This window comes from Jaculus jaculus, chromosome 18, assembly GCF_020740685.1.
Source record: "Jaculus jaculus isolate mJacJac1 chromosome 18, mJacJac1.mat.Y.cur, whole genome shotgun sequence".
Taxonomy (NCBI): Eukaryota; Metazoa; Chordata; class Mammalia; order Rodentia; family Dipodidae; genus Jaculus; species Jaculus jaculus.
Window position 1 is genome coordinate 55,411,800 of NC_059119.1, and position 21,526 is coordinate 55,433,325.

General features: G+C 48.1%; 1 protein-coding gene across 1 annotated transcript in view; it reads right to left on the reverse strand.

The window, feature by feature from the left end:
• Crim1 (cysteine rich transmembrane BMP regulator 1) overlaps positions 1–21,526 on the reverse strand; it is a 208,539-nt gene that overhangs the window by 8,538 nt on the left and 178,475 nt on the right. The window contains exon 14 of the mRNA XM_004660099.3: positions 4,522–4,716. Within this exon, the coding sequence (XP_004660156.2) occupies positions 4,522–4,716 (195 nt within the window). The remainder of the gene's footprint in view (positions 1–4,521; positions 4,717–21,526) is intronic.

Sequence of the window (21,526 nt, forward strand, 5' to 3'; positions counted from 1 at the left end):
CCTGTGGGAAGTGCACGCTGGGAATCTGGTCTGATCATATATGGGTGCTCTGATTAACAGAGACACAGACTCTCTTCAAACGGGGTGGGGGAGGCAAGTTCTAAAAGGGACTGGAGCAAAAGTTCTGAGCTTTTCTCAGTAACTACAAGGATTTTGTTTTATTATCTGTAGTTTGCCTGACTGACCACAGGTAGCCCAACATGTCAAATCATTCTTAAAGACCTCTAGCTCCTCCGCTTGGCCAGACCCTGACATCTTACCTAACTGATTTTCTCTTTCTTTCTTCTTCTTTTTTTTTAAAATCTTTTATTTATTTGAGAGAAAGGCAGACAGACATACGGGGGGTGGGGGAGAGAATGGGCACGGCAGGGCCTCTAGCCACTGTAAAAGAACTCCAGATGCGTGTGCCACCTTGTGCATCTGGCTTCCTAGGGTCCTGGGGAATCGAACCGGGGTCCTTGAGCTTTGCTGGCAAGTGCCTTAATCGCTAAGCCATCTCTCCAGCCCTGATTTTCTTTTCCTTTAAAGGGGATCCTTAACATTTACATCCTAAAGACCAAAACAAAGTACATGGAACACAATCTTCTCTGCTCAGAGCATCAGCTTTCTCTCCCACAGTCAGCAGGCTTTCCAGAAGACTTAGGATGGGTTTCGGGGTGGACACAGTGACAGGAAAGAGAACTTGCTGTTTCCTCTGGTGCCAACTCAACACTCAGCCAGGGAGTATGCTCAAGAGTAGACACTGAATAAATGGGCAGCCCTGGCTATCCAACATAGCTTATGATTCCAAAGCCCAAGTACTCCTGCCGTCTTTAAGAGTGAAGTCAGGTTAACACCAGTCATCTGTGGTTTTTTTTTTTTTTAATTTTGTTTATTTTTATTTATTTGAGAGCGACAGAGAGAAGGAGGCAGAGAGAGAGAGAGAAAGACTGAGAGAGAATGGGCGCTCCAGGGCCTCCAGCCACTGCAAACGAACTCCAGACGCGTGCACCCCCTGTGCATCTGGCTAACGTGGGTCCTGGGGAATGCAGTCTCAAACCAGGGTCCTTAAGCTTCATAGGCAAGCCCTCATCTGTGTTTTTAACTTACGAGTCATCATAGTTTCCAAAGTAGGTGGCTCCTTGTAAACTCCAGAATTAAAACACGAATTTACTGAAAAGATCATTTCAGAAGCAAGGGACTGAATAAAAACATGTGGTTCTAGTTTTTATGAAACTGCATCAGAATGACATTATAAGCTGTTCTGATTCCCACAGGTCTTGGGGCAGGACTGAACTATCCTGTCCCGGAGAGAGTTAAGACCCTCAGGGGAAAAGGAGGACCCTAGAAACACCTCCTCACTTACTGACAACAGCCAGAGACCAAAGGCAAGGCCACCTGGAGTTCTATAGTACCACGGGGATGTGGGCTCTCTGGGGCATCGGTGGTATGTGTCATAGCCATTTTGGCCTCTGGCCTTGTTATGTTTTAGTCCCTTTTGCACACCACCCTATCAGTCCCCTGCAGCTGACATGACCTTTGACACGGATGTGATACATCTGTTCAGATGTGGCCAATAAGTGAGGCCTTAAAAATCTTGGTCACGGGCTAGAGAGATGGCTTAGCGGTTAAGCGCTTGCCTGTGAGGCCCAAGGACCCCGGTTCGAGGCTCGGTTCCCCAGGTCCCACGTTAGCCAGATGCACAAGGGAGCGCACGCGTCTGGAGTTCGTCTGCAGAGGCTGGAAGCCCTGGCGCGCCCATTCTCTCTCTCTCCCTCTATCTGTCTTTCTCTCTGTGTCTGTCGCTCTCAAATAAATAAATAAATAAATAAAAAATTTTTAAAAAAATCTTGGTCACCATTTATCTTTTCCTCCTCCAAGGGCACCGGCCCATCATTCCCATCGAGGGTCCCTGGTCAGAGTGACCTCTTCACTCCACTGAAGAGAGACCACCTGCCCTTCAGAGTCTAGCTCGAATTCTTCCTCTCCCTGCTGCACCCACCGTGAGCCTCAAAGATGAACTTAGCAGTCACGGCCTGTATTACGGTGTGTACAGCCACTGCCTCGAACGCACCTCTGTTCTCTCTGAAATACTCTCTGAAACTGCTTTTGCTCTAATGACCAAACCCAACTTTTGTTCCAGCTTTTGGCGGGTGATCAGCTAAGGAGGGCGCAGCCAGGCCAACAGAGAAGGGGCGTTGGGAACAAAGGAGGGGACCAAGGGCAGAAGCGGTGTCCGGGCAGGCAGAAGCAAACGGCTAAGCCAAACGCCCCCGTCAGCCCGGTGGTATGACAGCTAGGTGTGCCTTTGACACTGTTACTTTCTGGGGATCAGTGGGCACGTTCAGAAATGCTTAAACAGGGCCAGTGTGCATGAAACCTAAAGAAGGCCAACACAGCCCAATTAAACTCCTGGAGCTTAACTGTCTAAGTGCCCCACATAATAACTGCATGGTATAGACAGACTTCTAAATTGGCACGGATCCCAGATTACTGAATAGACTAAGGTTCTCAACATAATGCTGCCACGGGAGAACTGAGGTAAAGATGAAAAGGTTCCTGACTCACCCAGGGCCCCGCTGGGGATTTTGGAAGGAGCCCATACCTCGGTCTGTGTGGTCCAGGCTGTGTGGGGAGCCTCTGGTGTGCAGGGGAACTGGTTGGGAACCCTGCCCAGAGGCTGTCCCAGGGAAGGTTAAGGTCCTACGTTTCTGGGATCAGGGCAGGCGTAAAGAAGCCGTTCTGGCAGGAGGTACAGGCATAGGAACTAGAAGGTCTGTGGGAGGATCTGGGCAGCTGTGGGGCCGCAGATCTTGTGAAAATGAAAAGCCGGGTGATGCAACTGACGTGAAAGCGTGGGATGAGGGGATCCAGGCGGGTTTTGGTACCCCAACTACCAGATGGGGTACGCTCAGTGGTCCCATTCCACGTGGAGATGGAAAGGTCACTGACATGACAGGTGCCTTTAATAACAGGTTTTCACTATGCAATGCGGTTGTACCTCCCTGCAAGGGTGGAGGACACAGATTATCAGCAGCATAGTGATTCTGGAGTGGAACACAAGCCCGCCCTCACTTGGATGCAGCTTTTCAAGCCACGCTGGAGTCTGTGTGAGTAAAGGAAGAAAGGCGGTGGAGGGAAGGGTTAATCAAAATCTAAGAAGGGGGCTGGAGAGATGCCTTAGCGGTTAAGCGCTTGCCTGTGAAGCCTAAGGACCCCAATTCGAAGCTCGATTCCCCAGGACCCATGTTAGCCAGATGCACAGGGGGTGCACGCATCTGGAGTTCGTTTGCAGTGGCTGGAAGCCCTGGCGCGCACATTGTTTTTCTCTCTCTCTGCCTCTTTCTCTCTCTGTCACTCTCAAATAAAAACAAAATTAAAAATAACAAAATCTAAGAGGGTATGAATAAGTCATATGGAGACTTACTGTTTTGGACAATAGTGTAACCAGAAGCCAGAGATTCTGAGTAGAAATTTTTCAGTGACAGGGATAGGATACCTTCCAGTGAGCTGTTGGCCAGGGAGGTCCCTGATGCCCCTAAAACATTACAGGTCATTGTTGGGGCTCTTGGTTTTCCACAAGACATAGATGGTAAGGCCCTATTGGCTCAAGAGTCCACATGCTTGGGCTGCAAGGTCACTGAGAAATCTCACTGGAGCTGAGCTGAAAACCTCCATGTAGACCAGCTGACAGAAAGCTGGAAAAAGCTATGCTGCATGCAGCTCCATGGGGGAGAGAGGAATCACCAGTGGAGATAAACAACAGTGGACGCTGCCAGCTTTTAGCCAGGCCAAATAAGCCCATGGGTGCAATAGTGGCATGTCTGTTATGGGGGAAACAAAATGCTTTCTAATTGGACTAGAGGCCTGATTCACAGGAGGGAACACATGACTGATACTGAAAACCTATGATGGGGAAGACATGAGCCCTAGGGGTTTAATGCCTGCTGGTATCTGACTAAATGCATATATTATGCTCACCAAACTGCCCAGTAAGCACCTCTCTGAATCTTCATACCCATTGATTAATGCTACTCTCACTTTTGGTTAGAGAAGCTTCTCTTTTCAGATGGCAGTGACCTCTGGGATGACCCAAAAGTCACCCTAGTGCTGAGAAGAAGTGACAGAGGAGTGCTCAGCACTGAAACATCTCTATCAAACCTTCCAAGGCTCAGGGTCCACTGAGGAAGAGGTGGCGGGAAGAAAGTAAGAACCAAAGGAAAGGTAGGACTCCTTACAATGCACTCTTCCAGACGCAAGAACCTGGATATCCATGACCTTGCAGCTGCTGGCACAACCTCCACAAGACCATCATAACAGGAGGAAAAGATGACGGCATCAAAATAAAAGAGAGGCTGATTGAGAGGGGGAGGGGACATGATGGAGCGTGGAGCTGTGAAGGGGAAATTGGGGGAGAGGGGGAGGGAGTTATCATGGCTTATTGTCTATAATTATGGTCAGGGTGAGGAGGGGCTGGTCCGCCCGAGCGTCATCTTGAAGCAGCACTATGTGTTGGCTGCGGGCGGGCAATGGCTTCGGTACCTGGGCACATCGGGCAGCAACTTCCTTCCACATTGATGGGCTCCACGCAGGGCAGCGGGGGGCAGCTGACGGTCGAGCAGAGGGTCTGGCCCTGCAGGCAGTAGCAGTGCGTGCAGCTGTCGATGTCCCAGCGCTCCTCGTCCGCGTAGGCCTTCCCGCTGAAGCGACACACAGCCTTCTTTGGAATCGTGTCTTCTAGTGAGAAGAACAGCACACAGGGCGTCTGACTAAGGGGATGACGCAGGGCATCTCACCCCCGGGGAGAGAGCGCGTCAGGCTCTCCGAAACGCAGCGAGCGGGTCACTCCCCGTCGGAGCCCCAACACCCTCATCTCGTGAACCCTCATCTTGCGGCCAGAGCCCCGTGATGGTCCATCAGTCTAACACAGGGCGTCGACCCTAACAGCCTGAATGCCGCCCACTTGGGCAAGACTGTCTTGTCTAGAACGAGATACAGAAGAGACAAAGGGTCTGGCGACAAGACTGCTCAAGCAATCCCCACTCACGTTTGCTCTGTGGACGACACTGGGGAATGATGAATACAACAAGGGTGGCATGACTTAAAACTGGCAGAGACCCTCTGCCCCCCCCCCATGGCATCAGTGCCCAAGAACAGCTCTCGCCATCGCTGCACAGGCAAGCTGAGGCAGCGTGGACTTCTCTCACTGACCAGGGAAGGAAATTTCTACTTTAGAAACAACTTATTTTATCTTAAGAGTGCACGAGGGAGAGACAGAGAATGGCAGCCACTGCAGTCGAACTCCGGACGCTTGCGCCACCTAGTGGACGCATGTGACCTTGCGCCTGCTTCGCGTTCGCGCGTCTGGCTTACGTGGGTCCTGGAGAGAGATCGAACGTGGGTCCCTCGGGCTCTGCAGGCAAGCGCTTTAACTGCTAAGCGATCTCCCCAGCCCTTTATAGTTATGTTTATGTGCGGTATGGATGGGTATTGATATCATGTCCTGCCATCTTTGTTTCCTCCCTTTGCCAACCTTTCAAAGTTTCTTTATTAACTTAATTAAGGGTGAGCACATTTCAGCCAGCCGTGTCCCTCTGGAGCTCAAGCCTTGAGGCCCAGAGTGAGCAGAAGTTCCAGCTAGCACCAAGGTCAAGGACAAGAATGAGGCACTATCTGCCAGAAGAAGGGAGGCACTGGCAGTATGGGCGATGCCTACTGATCCGGGGGCAATTTGACTCTTGAATTGTAAAGGTGCCTCCGTACATCACCAGCCACTGGTAGTAAATGTGCAACTATGTCTGTAAGGAAAGCTCCTTAGGAAAGCCAACCAGTAGTGCCTAGCTAGGCATCCTTCCTGGAAGCCCCTGGGAGGCTCTGGGGCCGGTGTGTGTGTGGGGGTGAGGATGATGTTCGCTGAACAGCACAAAGCACAGAACCCAGAGTGTCTCAACAGAGAAAGAAACTTCTATCAAGTACGGACACGCATAATCCCCGTTTCTCCCAACATTTTCCCTATAGGTTCTCTTGTTACTGCTGAGTTATGATGGGAAATGTTAGTAGTGGAAATCTATTTTTCAGTGTCTGTTTAAAAAGTTACTTAGGGCTGGAGGGATGGCTCAGCAGTTAAAAGCTATGTTCTTGCAAAACCTGCTGGCCCAGGTTTGATTCCCCAGTACCCTAATAAAGCCAGATGCACAAAGTGGTACATTCATCTGGAGTGTGTCTGCAGTGGCAAAAGGTCCTGGCATGCCCCTTCCCTTATACCATCCTCTTGTTCTCCTCACACACACACAAAAAAAAGATTGGCTGGGAGTGGTGGCACACGCCTTTAATTCCAGCACTTGGGAGGCACAGGTAGGAGGATCACTGTGAGTTCGAGGCCAACCTGAAACTACATAGTGAATTCCGGGTCAGCCTGGGCTAGAGTGAGAAAAAAAAAATATTTTTTAAGTCATTTGATGATATTTGTCAATTTTCTACAGAAAGTGTTCCACTTAAGTGAATGTTAGATTGAAAACTCATTTTAGAGGTTTTTAAAACCAAACCTGTACCCCAAATGTCTGTTAATACGGAATCCTTAAAGGAGGTGACTTTGTTAAGATACCCAAAATGTTCACGGGCAACTGGCCAAACACAGCCATGCAGTGCGCCCAATTCAGGTAGCATTCCGACCTTCAGCCAGTATTTCACCAAGGACATTAGTTTTGGCCGTCAAATCTAGAGTCCATTATGCAGAACTCGTTACGGAAGGAAGTGGTCCTTTGTAAAACAGTATTACTGGCCACGTTTTACATGTGCCCTGGAACCGCGCACACGACTGAGCAACATTCATGACCACAGTCAGAGTAACCACATTACTATGTGAGGAAACTGGAAAAAAGTTTGTGCTCCTTTCCCATCTAGGCCATCAGTCAGCGTCTTTCTTTTGGGGCTCTCTGCCAGTGTTCTTCTGGAAGAAGGGAGGAGGCATCCGTTGAAGACTCTCTACAGAGATGTTTGACGGAAGGCCTGGGACTGAGCTGTATTGTCCAGTGACCTTGACAAAGGAACGTACTACGTCTTAAAGATGTTTCACGATCAGTGCTACTAATGCTGAAAATGTCAAAACTAGCTTTCAATATGACGTTAAGGTGATAAAATGATAACCACGTGTTCAGTATTTTTAGGGGTTGTGCTGGTTTGATGCAGGTGTCCCCCATGAACTCAGGTGTTCTGAACACCAGGTTCCCAGTGATGGAGATTTGGGAATTAACACCTCCCGGAGGCGGTGTATTACTGGGGGCGGGCTTATCAGTGTTACAGCCAGTTTCCTTATGCCAGTGTTTGGCACACTCTCCTGTTCCTGTTGTCCACCTGATGTTGGCCAGGGGGTGATGTCCACCCTCTGCTTATGCCATCGTTTTCCCCTGTCATCATGGAGCTTCCCCTTGAGTCTGTAAGCCAAAATAAACCTTTTCTTTTCCCCCCAAAGCTGCGCTTGGCCAGGTGATTTCTGCCAGTAATGCGAATCTGACTGTCACAGGAGTGTTTGCTCATTTGACGTTTAGCACTAAGGCAGGCGTGGGCCTGACTATTGAGGGCCACACAGCCATGGCTGGTACAGCCTTGGGGCTCCTAATCGAAGCCTTTGCAGTTACCACAGATGATGTGAGCTAAACACGGCTGGCCAACACAGAGGGCACAAGAATGAGTTCTGCTGGGAAACTGGGAAGGCTTGCAGTTTTCTTCCTTGACGAGTAAACAAAATAACATGAAGAGGCTGGGGTGGGGGGACGCTGGGAAGGAATTCCAGCAGAAGGAGACGCAGCAGATGGCTTGGCCTATTGGAAGGACCGTGGAAAGGATCACAGTGTCCAGTGTGAGGTCTCGAGGGCTCAGGGTCTTGAGTCAAAACCGAGAGATTGAGAACCTTCCTATAGTGTGGGGAGTTAGTTAGGTTGGCTGTTCAGAGGAAATGGAAGTGCACCAACATTGGCAGTCCCAGTGGGATATGGAGGCTGAGCACACTGGCCGTGGGCAAGCGACATGGACCTGCGGTCAGGCAGAGGTGGCGGAGGTAGGAAGGCGGGTGAGGCTTGAGGGCTGTTCTGAATGGGGAAGAGGAAGCCTGGGAGATGACCCTTGTATGGGAAGGTAGGGGGAGGTAATTCCAACATGTGAGTCACTTTCCTATTCCACCGAAGTACACAGTTAGTGTCCTTGTGAAAGGCCGGGCTAGGCCTTATGTTTCCTCATAGTCCACGGGACCAACCAGAGCCACAACAGGAGTGACCTGAAAAGTCACCTTCTCTATGTGAACCTGACCTGGAAGCTGCCACGAAGGAAGAACAGGTAAACGGCAAAACAGGGCAGACTTCAGCCAGTCTCTGGAAGCAATAGGTAGGAAGATACCATGAAGACAAAGTGGGGTAACAGGCAAAACGAGGATGTTATACCCTTCACATAGCTTTAAAATGTTTTCATCCTACCCCCTTGATCCAACAATTCATTCTACTTCTCACAATCTGGTCCAAGGAGATAATCAGAAAAGGTCTAGAAAGCTGTTTATCATCACAATAGTATTTAAAACAGCAAGAACTCGGGAGGCAGAGGTAGGAGGATCACCGAGAGTTCGAGGCCACTCTGAGACTCCCTGGCGAATTCCAGGTCAGCCTGAGCCAGAGTGAGACCCTACCTCGAAAAACCAAAAAAAAAAAAAAACAGCAAGAAAGTTTACATCCAACACTAAGGAGGTTGTAAAGATTCATGATCAAATCATATACAATACCACGAGGCTATTAAAATATACTATACACAGTCTTAATTGTAACTATGTAAATAAGATAATTAAAAACTGCCTATGAGGGGGCTGGAGAGATAGCATAGTGGTTAAGCGCTTGCCTGTGAAGCCCATGGACCCCGGTTCAAGGCTCAGTTCCCCAGGTCCCACGTTAGCCAGATGCACAAGGGGGCGCTCGCGTCTGGAGTTCGTTTGCAGTGGCCGGAAGCCCTGGCACGCCCATTCTCTCTCTCACTCTCTATCTGCCTCTTTCTCTCTCTGTCACTCTCAAATAATCAAATAAATAAATAAAAATCTAAAAAAAAAAAACTGCCTATGAGGAAAGGAAAATGTGGTTGTTGGACAGGGTGAAGTCTGTCTTTTGTCTAAAGATAAAAATAATGAGTTCGGGCTGGTGAAATGGCTTAGTGGTTAAGAAGCCTGGGAAGCCTAAGGGCCCAGGTTCGATTCCCTACCACTCACATAAGACAGATACAAAAGGTAGTGCATTCACCTGGAGTGGTTTTTTTTGTTTGTTTGTTTGCCTTTCTAGTAGGGTTCTGCTGTAGCCTAGGCTGACCTGGTGACCTGGAATTCACTCTGTAGTCTCAGGGTGGCCTTGAACTCATGGTGAGGCTCCCGAGTGGTGGGATTAAAGGCATGAGCCACCATGCCTGGCTGCATCTGGAGTTTGTTTGCAGTGGCTGGAAGCCCTGGCACGCCATTCTATTCTCTCTCTCTCCAATAAAAAATAAATAATTAAATAAAATATTGTTAAAAAAATAATGAGTTACTAGTGGTAACATATCAAAAACATACAAATGGAAACCCGAACATACACACTCCCGACCTCAGCCACACATACAATGAAAGGATGTTTGGATTGAGCTTGGTTCTGAGAAACCAGGAACATGTGGTGGTTTCTGAAAGATACTGGCCCACTCACACAGACTCTAGACGGCTAAACTATAGAAGCAGTGCCAAGAACCCGACACGGAGCTCTGGCGTAAGACGCTCTCCGTGTGGATCTCCTCAGTAACGGACGAGGTCATGACGGCATCTGAAGGGTCTTTATAAAATGACACAAGGCGGGCTGGAGAGATGGCTTAGCGGTTGCGCGCTTGCCTGTGAGGCCTAAGGACCCCGGTTCAAGGCTCGATTCTCCAGGACCCACGTTAGCCAGATGCACAAGGGGGCTCACGTGTCTGGAGTTCGTTTGCAGTGGCTGGAGGCCCTGGCGTGCCCATTCTCTCTCTCTCTCTGTCTGCCTCTTTCTCTCTCTGTCATTCTCAAATAAATAAAAATAAACAAAAAAAATATGATACAAGGCAAAGGACACATCTCTGCACACTCTCAGGGGCAATGGGCCGTGCCCACAGCATCAGACCACGTAGCAGATGAGATGAAGGTTTTGTGTTCTGTTGGACAAAGACTTCCTTTTCTAAATTCTATGAGGATTAAAATTCAAAATGTCAAAATGCCCTCAACTGTGGGGGAGCCCAGTGAGCTGAAAGCATGTAAAGAGATCCTGGAATAGAGTGGCCATGTTGTTCAGAGGGGGAGTCCAGAGACCCAGGCTGACCCCCTAAGTGGGAGCAGTTTCTCCCACCTCCCACTTTCTGGGCTTTGTCTGCAATGTACCTCTGTTGTATTCAAGTGCAACGCATCCCTGACGAGCGTGGGGGCGTCTCACCTTCAGCTCCAGGTCATCTGCAAATGGGTGAACTCACATTTGTGATCAGGAAGTCGTACTACTGGGCTTGCTTATTTACTTATCCCGCACGTATGTTTTCTCCCCCCGAGATGTGTCTTATGTAGCTGGGGTCATCTTCAAGTCACCATGGAGCGGAGGGTAACCTCGAACTCCCGATTCTCCTGCCCCCACCTTCCACGTGCTGGGACCACAGGCCTGTCCCACTATGCCTGGCTGTTCATGGCTTTCCCAAACTGGCTGTGCTGGATGGATGTGCAGGGCAGATATCAATGTCAGCCCACAACTAGTGGGTGGCAGGACCCCCATGTTGGCTCTAATGGGTACAGGGATCTCTAGAAGGTTCCGGGCTACCCACAGCTCTCAGAATCCAGCAAAGGCCGGGCTGGCTCCACTATATGCTTCAAGATGAACCACAGCAGACAGGGGGTATATCTCATAAGGGCAGTGGAGATCCCAGTTCAGAAATGACAACAGAGCCACACTACTTGGTACTGCTTGGGGGGGCAGGGGGATATTTTCTGAGACATCTTCACAGTGAATCCATCCATTTGAATCAAAGTTACAATACCTTTCATAATAATAAATTTTGGTTTTTTAAAACATAAAACCAAGGCACATATGTCGGTAAGACGGGCTGATCGATGCATAACTCAATTTTTTAAAAATGATTTTTGAAAGTATTTATTTGAGGGCTGGAGAGATGGCTTGGCGGGTAAGCACTTGCCTGTGAAGCCTAAGGACCCCGGTTTGGGGCTCGATTCCCCAGGACCCACATTAACCAGATGCACAAGGGGGCGCATGCGTCTGGAGTTCGTTTGCAGAGGCTAGAAGCCCTGGAGCGCGCATTTTCTCTCTCTCTCTCTCTCTGCCTCTTTCTCTCTCTGTCGCTCTCAAATAAATACAAATGAACAAAAAATTTAAAAAAAAAACAAGGCACATATGTCGGTAAGACAGGTTGATCAATGCATCACTGAATTTTTTTAAAATGTTTTTGAAAAGTATTTATTTGAGAGAAAGAGGCAGGGAATGAGAAAGAGAGACACACACACACAGAGAGAGAGAGAGAACGAGCTGTTGCAAACAAAGTCCAGACACGTGCGACCTTGTGTCAGGTGACTTACGTGGGCCCTGGGTCCTGTGGCTTTGTAGGGAAATGCCTTAACTACTAAGCCATCTCTCCAGCTCCATCACTGACTTTTTATTGTAAGAAAATACAGGACTCTTTAAGCAACAACAAACCAACCCTAGCTAACTTTTTACCAACACAGCTGCATTCTGGCCCAAATTGGATTAAGATAGATTTTGGTTAATGAAGCTTGCTATGTGTGTAACGACCTAAGCATTGTACGTGAGTCAGTTCCATTCGATCTTCACAGTTCAATAGGCAGGGTTATTGCTTCAGCTCCACAGAAAACCGAGGTACCTGAAGTTAAGTCACTTGCCCAAGATGTGAAACCAGAAAGTGTCAAGGTGGAGTGGGGACCAGCGTGGGTCTGGCTCACAACTCTCCTGCACCTACTGCCTGCCATGACCAGGGTAGGATGACTGAGGGGGGAATGGCTGTTTTTTGGACAAGTATCAATTCCACACAAACCAATGTCATTACTGCTCAGTGACTAGGAAATGAGGGCCTACCTGCTGACCAGCACGGTCCTGTCAAGGAGTAGAGAGATGAACTTAAGGGCTTCCTTGAAAAGGTCGCCATTGAACCTCTCTCTCTCAACTCAAGCTTCCTTTCTTGCTTTTTCCCTCTCCCTTTCTCTTGAAGAAAAATGATTGGAAGAAAATGTTGAGAGGAAAATGTGAGAGGGAGGACACGAATATAGTGTACTTTTAAAATAAATACATTAGGAGTTACATATCCAAACAAATGTGATCCCCTTCTAAACATTCCTTGTAGCAGGCTATAAACACATTCCAATGACATGGTCACTGCTTCTGACAGCTTTGGGAATTTTTCCTTTTGCAACACTATCTGAGGCTAATTCCTGAAATATTCAAGGGAGACAGTCACTCTCTCGTGGTCACACCTTGGCTTAGATCAGCTATGATGTTTCCTTTCCTTAGGTCTGGCCTCTGTCTGATTCAGCCTGGCATGGCTTCTGCCCTTCCAAGATAACGTTTTCCTTCTGCAACCACAGTTGAAACTGTGGGTCAGGAGCCTGGGGCTGCCTGCCTGTTTGCCACAATGGCTCATGGAATGGCTCAGTCCCATCCTCTCCATACTGGATTTAAAGATGAGCAACACTGTCTAGTGTCACCTGAGAGACTTCAATGAAAATGTGAAATGCGAGCTGGAGAGATGGCTTAGTGGTTAAGGCACTTGCCTGCAAAGCCTAAGGGACCCATGTTCGACTCTCCAGATCCCATGTAAGCCAGATGCACAAAGGTGGGGCAAGTGCAAGGCTGCACATGCCCACTAGGTGGCGCAAGCATCTGGAGTCCGACTGCAGGGGCTGAGGCCCTGGTGTGCTGTTTCTCTCCCCTGTCTCTCTAAAAATAAAAATAAATAAAGTCTTAAAAAATATGCAGTGCCTTTTGGTGGCAGGCAGCACTGAAGAATTCAACGCAGTTTCCCTTGCACTTGTCCTGGATTCTGGTTAACAAGAATCAAGAGAATTGCCAAGGCCTTGAATATTCATTCGTTCTAGGCTGAACTTTTCAACTGTTTCAACCACACAATCCCATGTATTTGAAGCCTTAACAAGTTGTGGAGGTTAGACTCCGTTCTTATTCTTGAGTTATTTTAATTGTAAGACAAAACTCGCTCACGGCTGGGAAGAGCTAGGACCGTTTTCTTCCTCTGTCAAAGATCCAGCCAATGTGACAGTCCATCTCATGTGGACACTCTCCTTGCCTGCTCTGACCAGGGTGCTCCCCCATAACGAAAGCCCGTCCAGACTGGTCCCCCTTCCCTCCAAGAGAGGGGGCAGAATGGCAAACCTACTGTAATGTGCGTAATAGTTGGGCCTTCAGTTTACGACTGAAAGAGCCTCCTCAGACACTTCAGGTTCTAGTGGTCATGACGTGGGAGCAACTTCCTGGGAGGAAGTTTAGGCAGCTTTAGAAATTCCACCAGTTCTTTCAGATCTCCTGTATACTATTCAGAGCCCGGAAAAGTAATTCACTCTGAAATCCTGGTGGCCAAGAGGCTAAATGCAGCTCATGTTCTCAGAATAAGTAACCCCTCTGACCCTCCACCAACTCAATCCAGCACAGTGCTATATATGTTGAGATGCAGGCCCCATTGACAACGCTGTTCTAAACCCCAGGGGACAGAGATATGAACAAGGCATTCCTTTGCGGATGCACGGTCTCATGCCCAATGGATGTGCCAAAGGCCTTGTCCATAACTTCCTACTAAGGAAATGTTAGTGAAATCATTTAGGCAGGTGTACAAAGGTACCTTGTTCACTGTGGGTAGCATAAGATTTAGCAAAGGGAGTGTGGTTTGTGGAAGTAGAGGGCAGGTCCTTAACATCTAAGTGTCTACGTGCAAATGAATCATCACTTTTTTTCTCTCTGCACCACAAAGGAATGAGATACACTTAATTATGAGACAGATGCCCTGCCTACTGCATTGAGGCACCTAAGATACACTTTATTATCTTATATTTTAATTTCTCTGCTGACAAGACACTCTTCAAATGTAAACTGAGCATCCACTGGGCACAAGCTCCATTCTGGGAGAATGCATGACACGTGGGCACCCCATATTTGAGAACCTAGTTTTGTTCTTCTTAGACACAAGAGACTTAAGTGGAAATTGCAAGAGGCGGGCCTCTAAGATATGTGTACAGACTTACAGGCAATGATAACTGACTTTGATCATGCTAGCTCAGAGACATTGCAGATTACAAGGGGTGAAAAGAGAGTTCAATGGGAGCCTGGCATGGGCTCAAGGCATAGGTATTTTAGGCAGAGATCTAAGTACATGATAATTCTGCTTGCAAATGAAAGTTTGGGGCAAAACACATTTAGTCATTTAATAAAATAAATGAGTATTTTTTTTATTTTACAACTTATAGCTTCTAAGCAAGAAAACATCCTATCTTGATGCATCTTTATATAAAACAAGACAGGAATGTTATCAGATAGGCTGACTCCTACCTATAAAGCGTGTCTTAATAGAAGAATAAATACTTTGGGCTGGGGAAATGGCTTAGCGGTTAAGGTGTTTGCCTGTGAAGCCAAAGGACCCAGGTTCGATTCTCCAGGACCCATGTAAGCCAGATGTACAAGGGGCACATGCGTCTGGAGTTTGTTTTCAGTGGCTGGGGGCCCTGGTGTGCCCATTCTCTCTCTCTCCCTCCCTCTTTCTTTGTCAAATAAGCAAGTAAATAAATAAATATAAAATGTTTTAAAAAATGAAATATTTTAAAAAGAGTGCCTTAACCACTATGTAAGCCAACTTGGTCATACAAGTGCTTTCTTAAAGGGCCACTTCTGCTTCATTTTATCTCTTTCTTGGGATGGGAAGTCTAACTCTGCAAAGACCAAAAGAGGTTTGCAAGCTTCCTCAATATCCTTTTGACAGATAGTCTTGATTGTCAACAGGATCTAAAATCATCTAGGACACAAATCCCAGGACATATGTGTGAGGGACTTTCTAGATTAGGTAAATTGAGGTAGAAGACCTACCCTAACTGTGGGTGTGGTGGTCTGATTGAGGCGTCCCCATAAACTTACGTGCTTTGAATGCTAGGTCCTCAGCTGGTGGCAATTTGAGAGCTGGAGTCTAGGAGAGCCAGTGCATTGTTGGGGGTGGACTTATGGGTGTTATAGCCAGTGTTTGGCACACTCTCCTGTTGCTCTTGTCCACCTGATGTCGGCCAGGGGTTGACATCCATCCTCTGCTCATGCCATCATTTCCCCTGTCATCCTGGAGCTTTCCCTCAAGCCTGTAAGCCAAAATAAACCCTTTTCTCCCGCAAGCTGCTCTTGATCTGGTGTTTTCTGGCAGCAATGTAAAGCCGACTACAACAGTGGGTGGCCACATTCTATGGGATGGGCTCTGGGACTAAATGAAAAGAGGTAGACAGTTTAGCGGCAGCATTCATTACTTTATGCTTCCTGACTGTACCCTGAATATGATCTGCTGTTGTGTTGTTGTTGCTGTTTGCTTATTTTTATTTATTTGAGAGTGACAGAGAGAGAAAGAGGCAGATATACAGAGAGACAGAATGGGCACGCCAGGGCTTCCAGCCACTGTGAAGGAACTCCAGATGTGTGTGCCCCTTGTGCATCTGGCTAACGTGGGACCTGGGGAACCGAGCCTCGAACCGGGGTCCTTAGGCTTCACAGGCAAGCGCTTAACTGCTGAGCCATCTCTCCAGCCCTTACTGTTTTTTGTGGTAGGGTCTTTGCTGACCTGGAATCCACTATGTAGTCTCAGGATGGCCTTGAATTTATAGCAATCCTCATACCGCTGCCTCCCCAGTGCTGGGGTTAAAGGTGTGCGCCACCACGCCTGGCGTGATCTGTTGTTTCATGGTCCTGATGCCAGCTATGCCCTTCCCCACCATGATGCATTGATGGGAACCCCTTGACCTGTGAGCTAAAATAAATCCTTCCTTCCTTAAATTGCTTTAGTCAAGTACTGTTGCTGCCTTGAGGAAGGTATTTAAGATGATATGGCTTTACAATCCAGAGAAGAACTAGAAATTTTCCTGAGTCCCATGAACAGAAATTTCACTTAACTTGTAAGGGAAAGCACGGTGACTTCTGGCTGAAAGCACCGGCAAGAGCAGTGAAGAGGCTGGAAGGACCTTGGGGTACGTAGCCACTGTGGGGTGATTAAGCTCCTCAAGGATCAAGTTCAAGGAAATATTTCATTTTCCACTTAAAATGTATCTCGTTTCATAGTGAGCTCCATAACCCAAGCTGCATCTATAGGTACATGGAGATTATACAACAAAAATCATTAGGAGGGCTGGAGAGATGGCTTAGCGGTTAAGCGCTTGCCTGTGAAGCCGAAGGACCCCGGTTCGAGGCTCGGTTCCCCAGGTCCCACGTTAGCCAGATGCACAAGGGGGCGCACGCGTCTGGAGTTCGTTTGCAGAGGCTGGAAGCCCTGGCGCGCCCATTCTCTCTCTCTCCCTCTATCTGTCTTTCTCTCTGTGTCTGTCACTCTCAAATAAATAAATTAAAAAAATATATTAAAAAATCATTAGGAAATAAAGGAGGCAGGATCAATGCGAGGTGCCCCACCCCTGACCACTGGCAGATTAAAAAAACAAAAAAACAAAAAAACCAGGTGTGGCCTCCTGGACAGACGCCGGTGGGCTCTGAGACACCAGTGCCAGCATCTAGCCCCGGACTGCCTGCGGGCATGGGACTCTTTCACGCGAGCATGTGAGCAGGAGCTCAGACAGCGACGCTGCGGCCCAGAGGTCCTCAGAGAGTTAAAGGCAGCAGCGTGAGTCTCTGTCTACACGGCAGGAGGCCTTCCTTAAAATCTGGATGCCGAGCGGACGGATGGAGCTGCCACGGGACATGCAGAATGAGATGTCTCCTTCCTCGGAGGCAGGGCAAGAGCAATGCAAGCTGAAACCGAACACTGGTTATTTCTGACGTGGTAACTTTAGACCAGTTCCCAAGTTAGTGCAGCGTATGACAACCGGAGTGTTTTCACTCGTTCACCCTCTAAACAACCCTCAGACAAGCCTGCCGTCTCCCTCGCCTTCCTCCCGCATCGCCCTGCTTTCTTTTCTTTACCACGTCTTTGGCACTGACTGTGAGAACCACCGATTCGGCGTGAGGACCACTGTGACTGGCAGCTAAGGAACAGCAGGGAGTCACGGTACTTCCTTAGGATGGGGTGTCCCCACCAGTCTCCGGGGGCCACAGTGCTGCACAGACTCTTCAAACCAGACAAACTCCTCCCACCGAAATTCTGACAACGTCCAAAGGACGGCGAGGCTGGTGGGTAAGGTGCCATGTGTCCGTGGTGCAGAAGGCACGGTCATTTTTGCCAGGGTCACAAGAAGGTGACCAGAGTAGCCACAGGCCTGCCTAGACGAGAGGAGGCAGGATGAGGGAGAGCACCAAAGCGCGACCCCAGGCATCCCCAGGCTGCAGCAGGTGTCACTGGGTGGGGGCCTTACATGAGCCAGAGAGAGGGGATGCGCCGGTCTGCGCTGCGGGCGCTCCGGAGCCAGGCTGGTCCACCCACACCGGCAAGGGTCCTGTTCCCCCCGCTCCTGATGTTCGCACGCGATGCCGCTTTACTTTCATAGGACTTCTGAGAAGCACGGGATATTGTGTACATCCAGCCACTGAGCTAGGCTACATGCTATCACCAGGACACAAAGCCAGTGTGCATCGGAGCTGTGGGCCCGATCCCTGTGGTTCCACGGTAAATTCCTCCCATTGTGTGCAGAACATGATTCAAAGGTGCAAAATATTACACTCTCTCAGCACGGTCTTTTAGTGATGCTGAAGTAAATATTTATTATATTTGACTGCATCTATCATCTGTTTATCTAACAGTATTTTTAAAGCAATTCAATTTCTTTTTAAAATTTTTAAAAACTTACTTATATCTATTTATTTAAGAGCGACAGACTGAGAGAGAAAGAACAGAGGGAGGGAGAACGGTCGCACAGGATCTCCAGCCACTGCAAATACATTCCAGATGCATGTACCACTTTGTGCATCTGGCTTATGTGGGTCCTGTGGAATCAAACCTGGGCCGATAGGTTTTGTAAGCAAGTGCCTTCAACTGCTGGGCATCTCTCCAGCCTTGTTTATGTTTTATGTATGTGGGCAAAAGCACTGGTTATCCAAAAATAATTAATCTCTGGCAAAAACTTCAGTGAGAAAGACTTTGGGATTTCTATCCAAAAAGTGTGACTCTAAATATCTTGCAAAAAAAAAATAGCTTTTTTGTTGTTTGGTTTTTCGAGGTAGAGGCTCACTCTAGTCCAGGCTGACCTGGAATTCACTATGCAGTCTCAGGGTGGCCTCGAACTCACGGCGATCCTCCTACCTCCGCCTCCTAAGTTCTGGGATTAAAGGGATGCGCCACCGCACCCAGCCCAAATATACCCTTTAAAGTAGCAGGCAACTACAAATAAATGAACGCAAGCTGTAATTTTCAAGACAACACTATGTAGTGACTAATGCTTCGGACTCGGCCAGCACAAAGTTGTATATTCAAGACTGGTCCCGTCTCTAGAACAGCCTGATGGGGGCGCACCTGAGCGTGTTGCTTTCAGAAGCCAATGGGACAGCCGCAGCCCTGGCATGGGCCTGCGTTACATTAGACAAAGAAAAGTGTTGATGATGGGGTGGAGAGGGAGGGAATTACCATGGGATATATTTTATAATCATGGAAAATGTTAATAAAAATTAAAAAAAAAAAGTGTCAATGGTGGAAGGAGTGCTCTTCCTATGGGATACCTGCTGAAACGGACACAGAGAGGGACCCTCATCCTCACCCCTCGCCCAAGCTGTGGGCTGGGGGTGAAGTCCAGCCCAGTCGTGTTACAGGCAGGTGGGCAGGCGGCTGACTTACTTCTTCGCTGTTCTCTGTGGCATTATGGAATAAAGATCTTGTTGATGCTGAAGGAGACCGAGAGTCAAAAAGCCTATGAACATCTAAGGTTCTGTGTATTTGTGTAGGAAGCCACGATACAAAAAAAAAAAAAAAAATTAAGACAATCAATTAAGGAGCTCCATTAAAATGATTGGGTAATGACTACTTAAGTTTCTTTCTAGTAGGGGATGGATTCCCTAATGACGGGTATTATAAGCAATTAGACAAAGCTGTTCACTTTTCAAAATTAATCACCAATCCTATTAATTATGTCTGTATTACACATCCTATTAAATTAGCACACATAATATGAGGCCTTCACACATCAAAGGAGAAACATTATCACCGCACATTAGTGATTTGATAATTTGGCTGAAAGGAACACAAATACTTGTAATTAGAAAACTACTTTTAGTGGAATCATCACTTCTCATTATTCTTAAGGGAGGGGGAAAAAAAAGGATACTACTTCACAAGGTGAAAGCAAATGGACGATTTGCTTCCGATCCCTAGAGGAAAGAAGAACGGTCAGTTTCATGGCAGGTGCGAGGTTCTCCGTGTCATTAGAGAGAACATTTATCTAGCAGGAGAAATGCAGCCTTGACAAGGTCAGCACCACAGGCCAGCGCGAGATGCCTGTTCCTTCTATGGTGGGATGCAGGCCATGTGGAGAACCATCTGGGGTGAACACAGAGAGCCCCCGACAGGCCACAGGGCGAACACTGGTCCCCGGTGCCCTCCGGGAAAGCCGTCGCGTCTCTACAACACAGCGGCGCATTTCCTGGGGGTAGGTGACCCCTGCACGGTGATGAGCGTCTGCCACAGAGGCACAGTCGTGTAGTGCCTTTGGGGGTTACTAGGCACCTTTGCAGAGGGGTCAGGCTAATGGGAAATTAGCACTTCTTAGTAAGGCAATCACTTCTTACCTGATAGGAAATCCCTAAGTTATGTCATCAACTGAGCCTTCAATACTTCAGTGGAGCAGAGCTATGTCAGAAAGGAAGTTAAGTTTGCCTGGGCTGCCAGCTCACCAAGAAATCAAACTGGAGCTGAGCTGAAAAAAAAAAACCTCCTCTCTGTAGACTAGCTGACAGAAAGCTGGAAAAATCTGTGCTGCGTGCAGCCTCATGGGAGACAGAAGCCATCAGTTGTGAAAACAGTGGACACTGCAAGCCTCAAGTTAGGCCAGACAGCCCAGTGAGCCAGTGGGTGCAATAGTGGCATGTCTGTTATGGGGGAAACCAAGTTTGCTCTAATTGGATTGGAGAGCCACTCTATGGGAAGGAATACATGCCTGCTACTGAGAACCTAATCAAAAGCCTATGGTGGGGGAGGTCATGAGTATTAGGAGTGTAATGCCTGCTCTTTTCTGGCTAAATGCATATATTATGCCCACCCAACTGTCCTGTAAGCGCTTTACTTAATGTTCTTGCCCATATATTAATGCTACTGTCAGTTCTGGTTAGAGAAGCTTCACCAGTCATGGTGACCACTGGGATGATCCAAAAGGCAACATAGTGCTGAGAAGACGTTATGGAGGAATATTCAGCACTGAAACATCTCTATCACACCTTCCAAGGCTCAGGGTTCATTGCAGAAGAGGTGGTGGAAAGAATGTAAGAGCCAAAGGAAAGGTAGGACTCCTTACAATGCAACCATCCAGACATACACTGGCCTTTAAATCCATGACCTTTCACTGCCTCATAAAGACAGTCAGAATAGGAGGAAAAGATGGTGACATCAAAATCAAAGACAGACTCATGGAGAGAGGGAGGGGATATTATGGAGTGTGGATTTGTGAAGGGGAAAGTGGGGGAGGGGAGGGAAATCTCATGGTTTATTGCCTGTAAGTATGGAAGCTGTCAATAAAAAAAATATTTTTAAATTAAAAGGAGAAGGGGAGTAAGCTAAACACTACTTAGAAACAAGCAGGCTACAGATAGATAGGAAGGGCGAGCTGGTTTACACCGTCCATTTACTAAGAGCCCCCTGTGGGGATTATCAAGGCGAGTCTGTGCACAGGCCTAGGATGGACTATCTTGACAAGGTCAGTTGCGGAGGGGTGACCCGCCGTAACTATGACTGGCATCCCTCCACGGGCAGGTGCTCAGGACTGTATAGAGGGGAGAGAGCTGGGTGAGCCCATCGCTCACCACTGGGCTTTCTCACTGCAGACTGAAGGCGGCTAGCTGCCTGCCTGTAGATCCTTTAGCCATCCCGTTACAATGGACTGTATGATGAAATTAACCCTCCTCCCTTAAGATGATTTTTTTTTTTGGTCGGGCATTTTATCCCAGCAACGAGGAGAAGATGACTCACACCAGGGCCTCAGTGCTAATCTCAATGACATACCGACAGGTAGGGAGTTTAAGATGGACAGAGCATGGGCTGCCATTCCCTAACGGTTAAATCCCCCAGGCGTCCCGGAGCAGGCTAACAGGACCCGGAGCTCACACAGCCGCGGGCAGCGAGTGGAGGGTCGCTGCTGAGGGCCAAGGGCCAAAACATGAACTTCAATGAACCACAACTTAGTGAA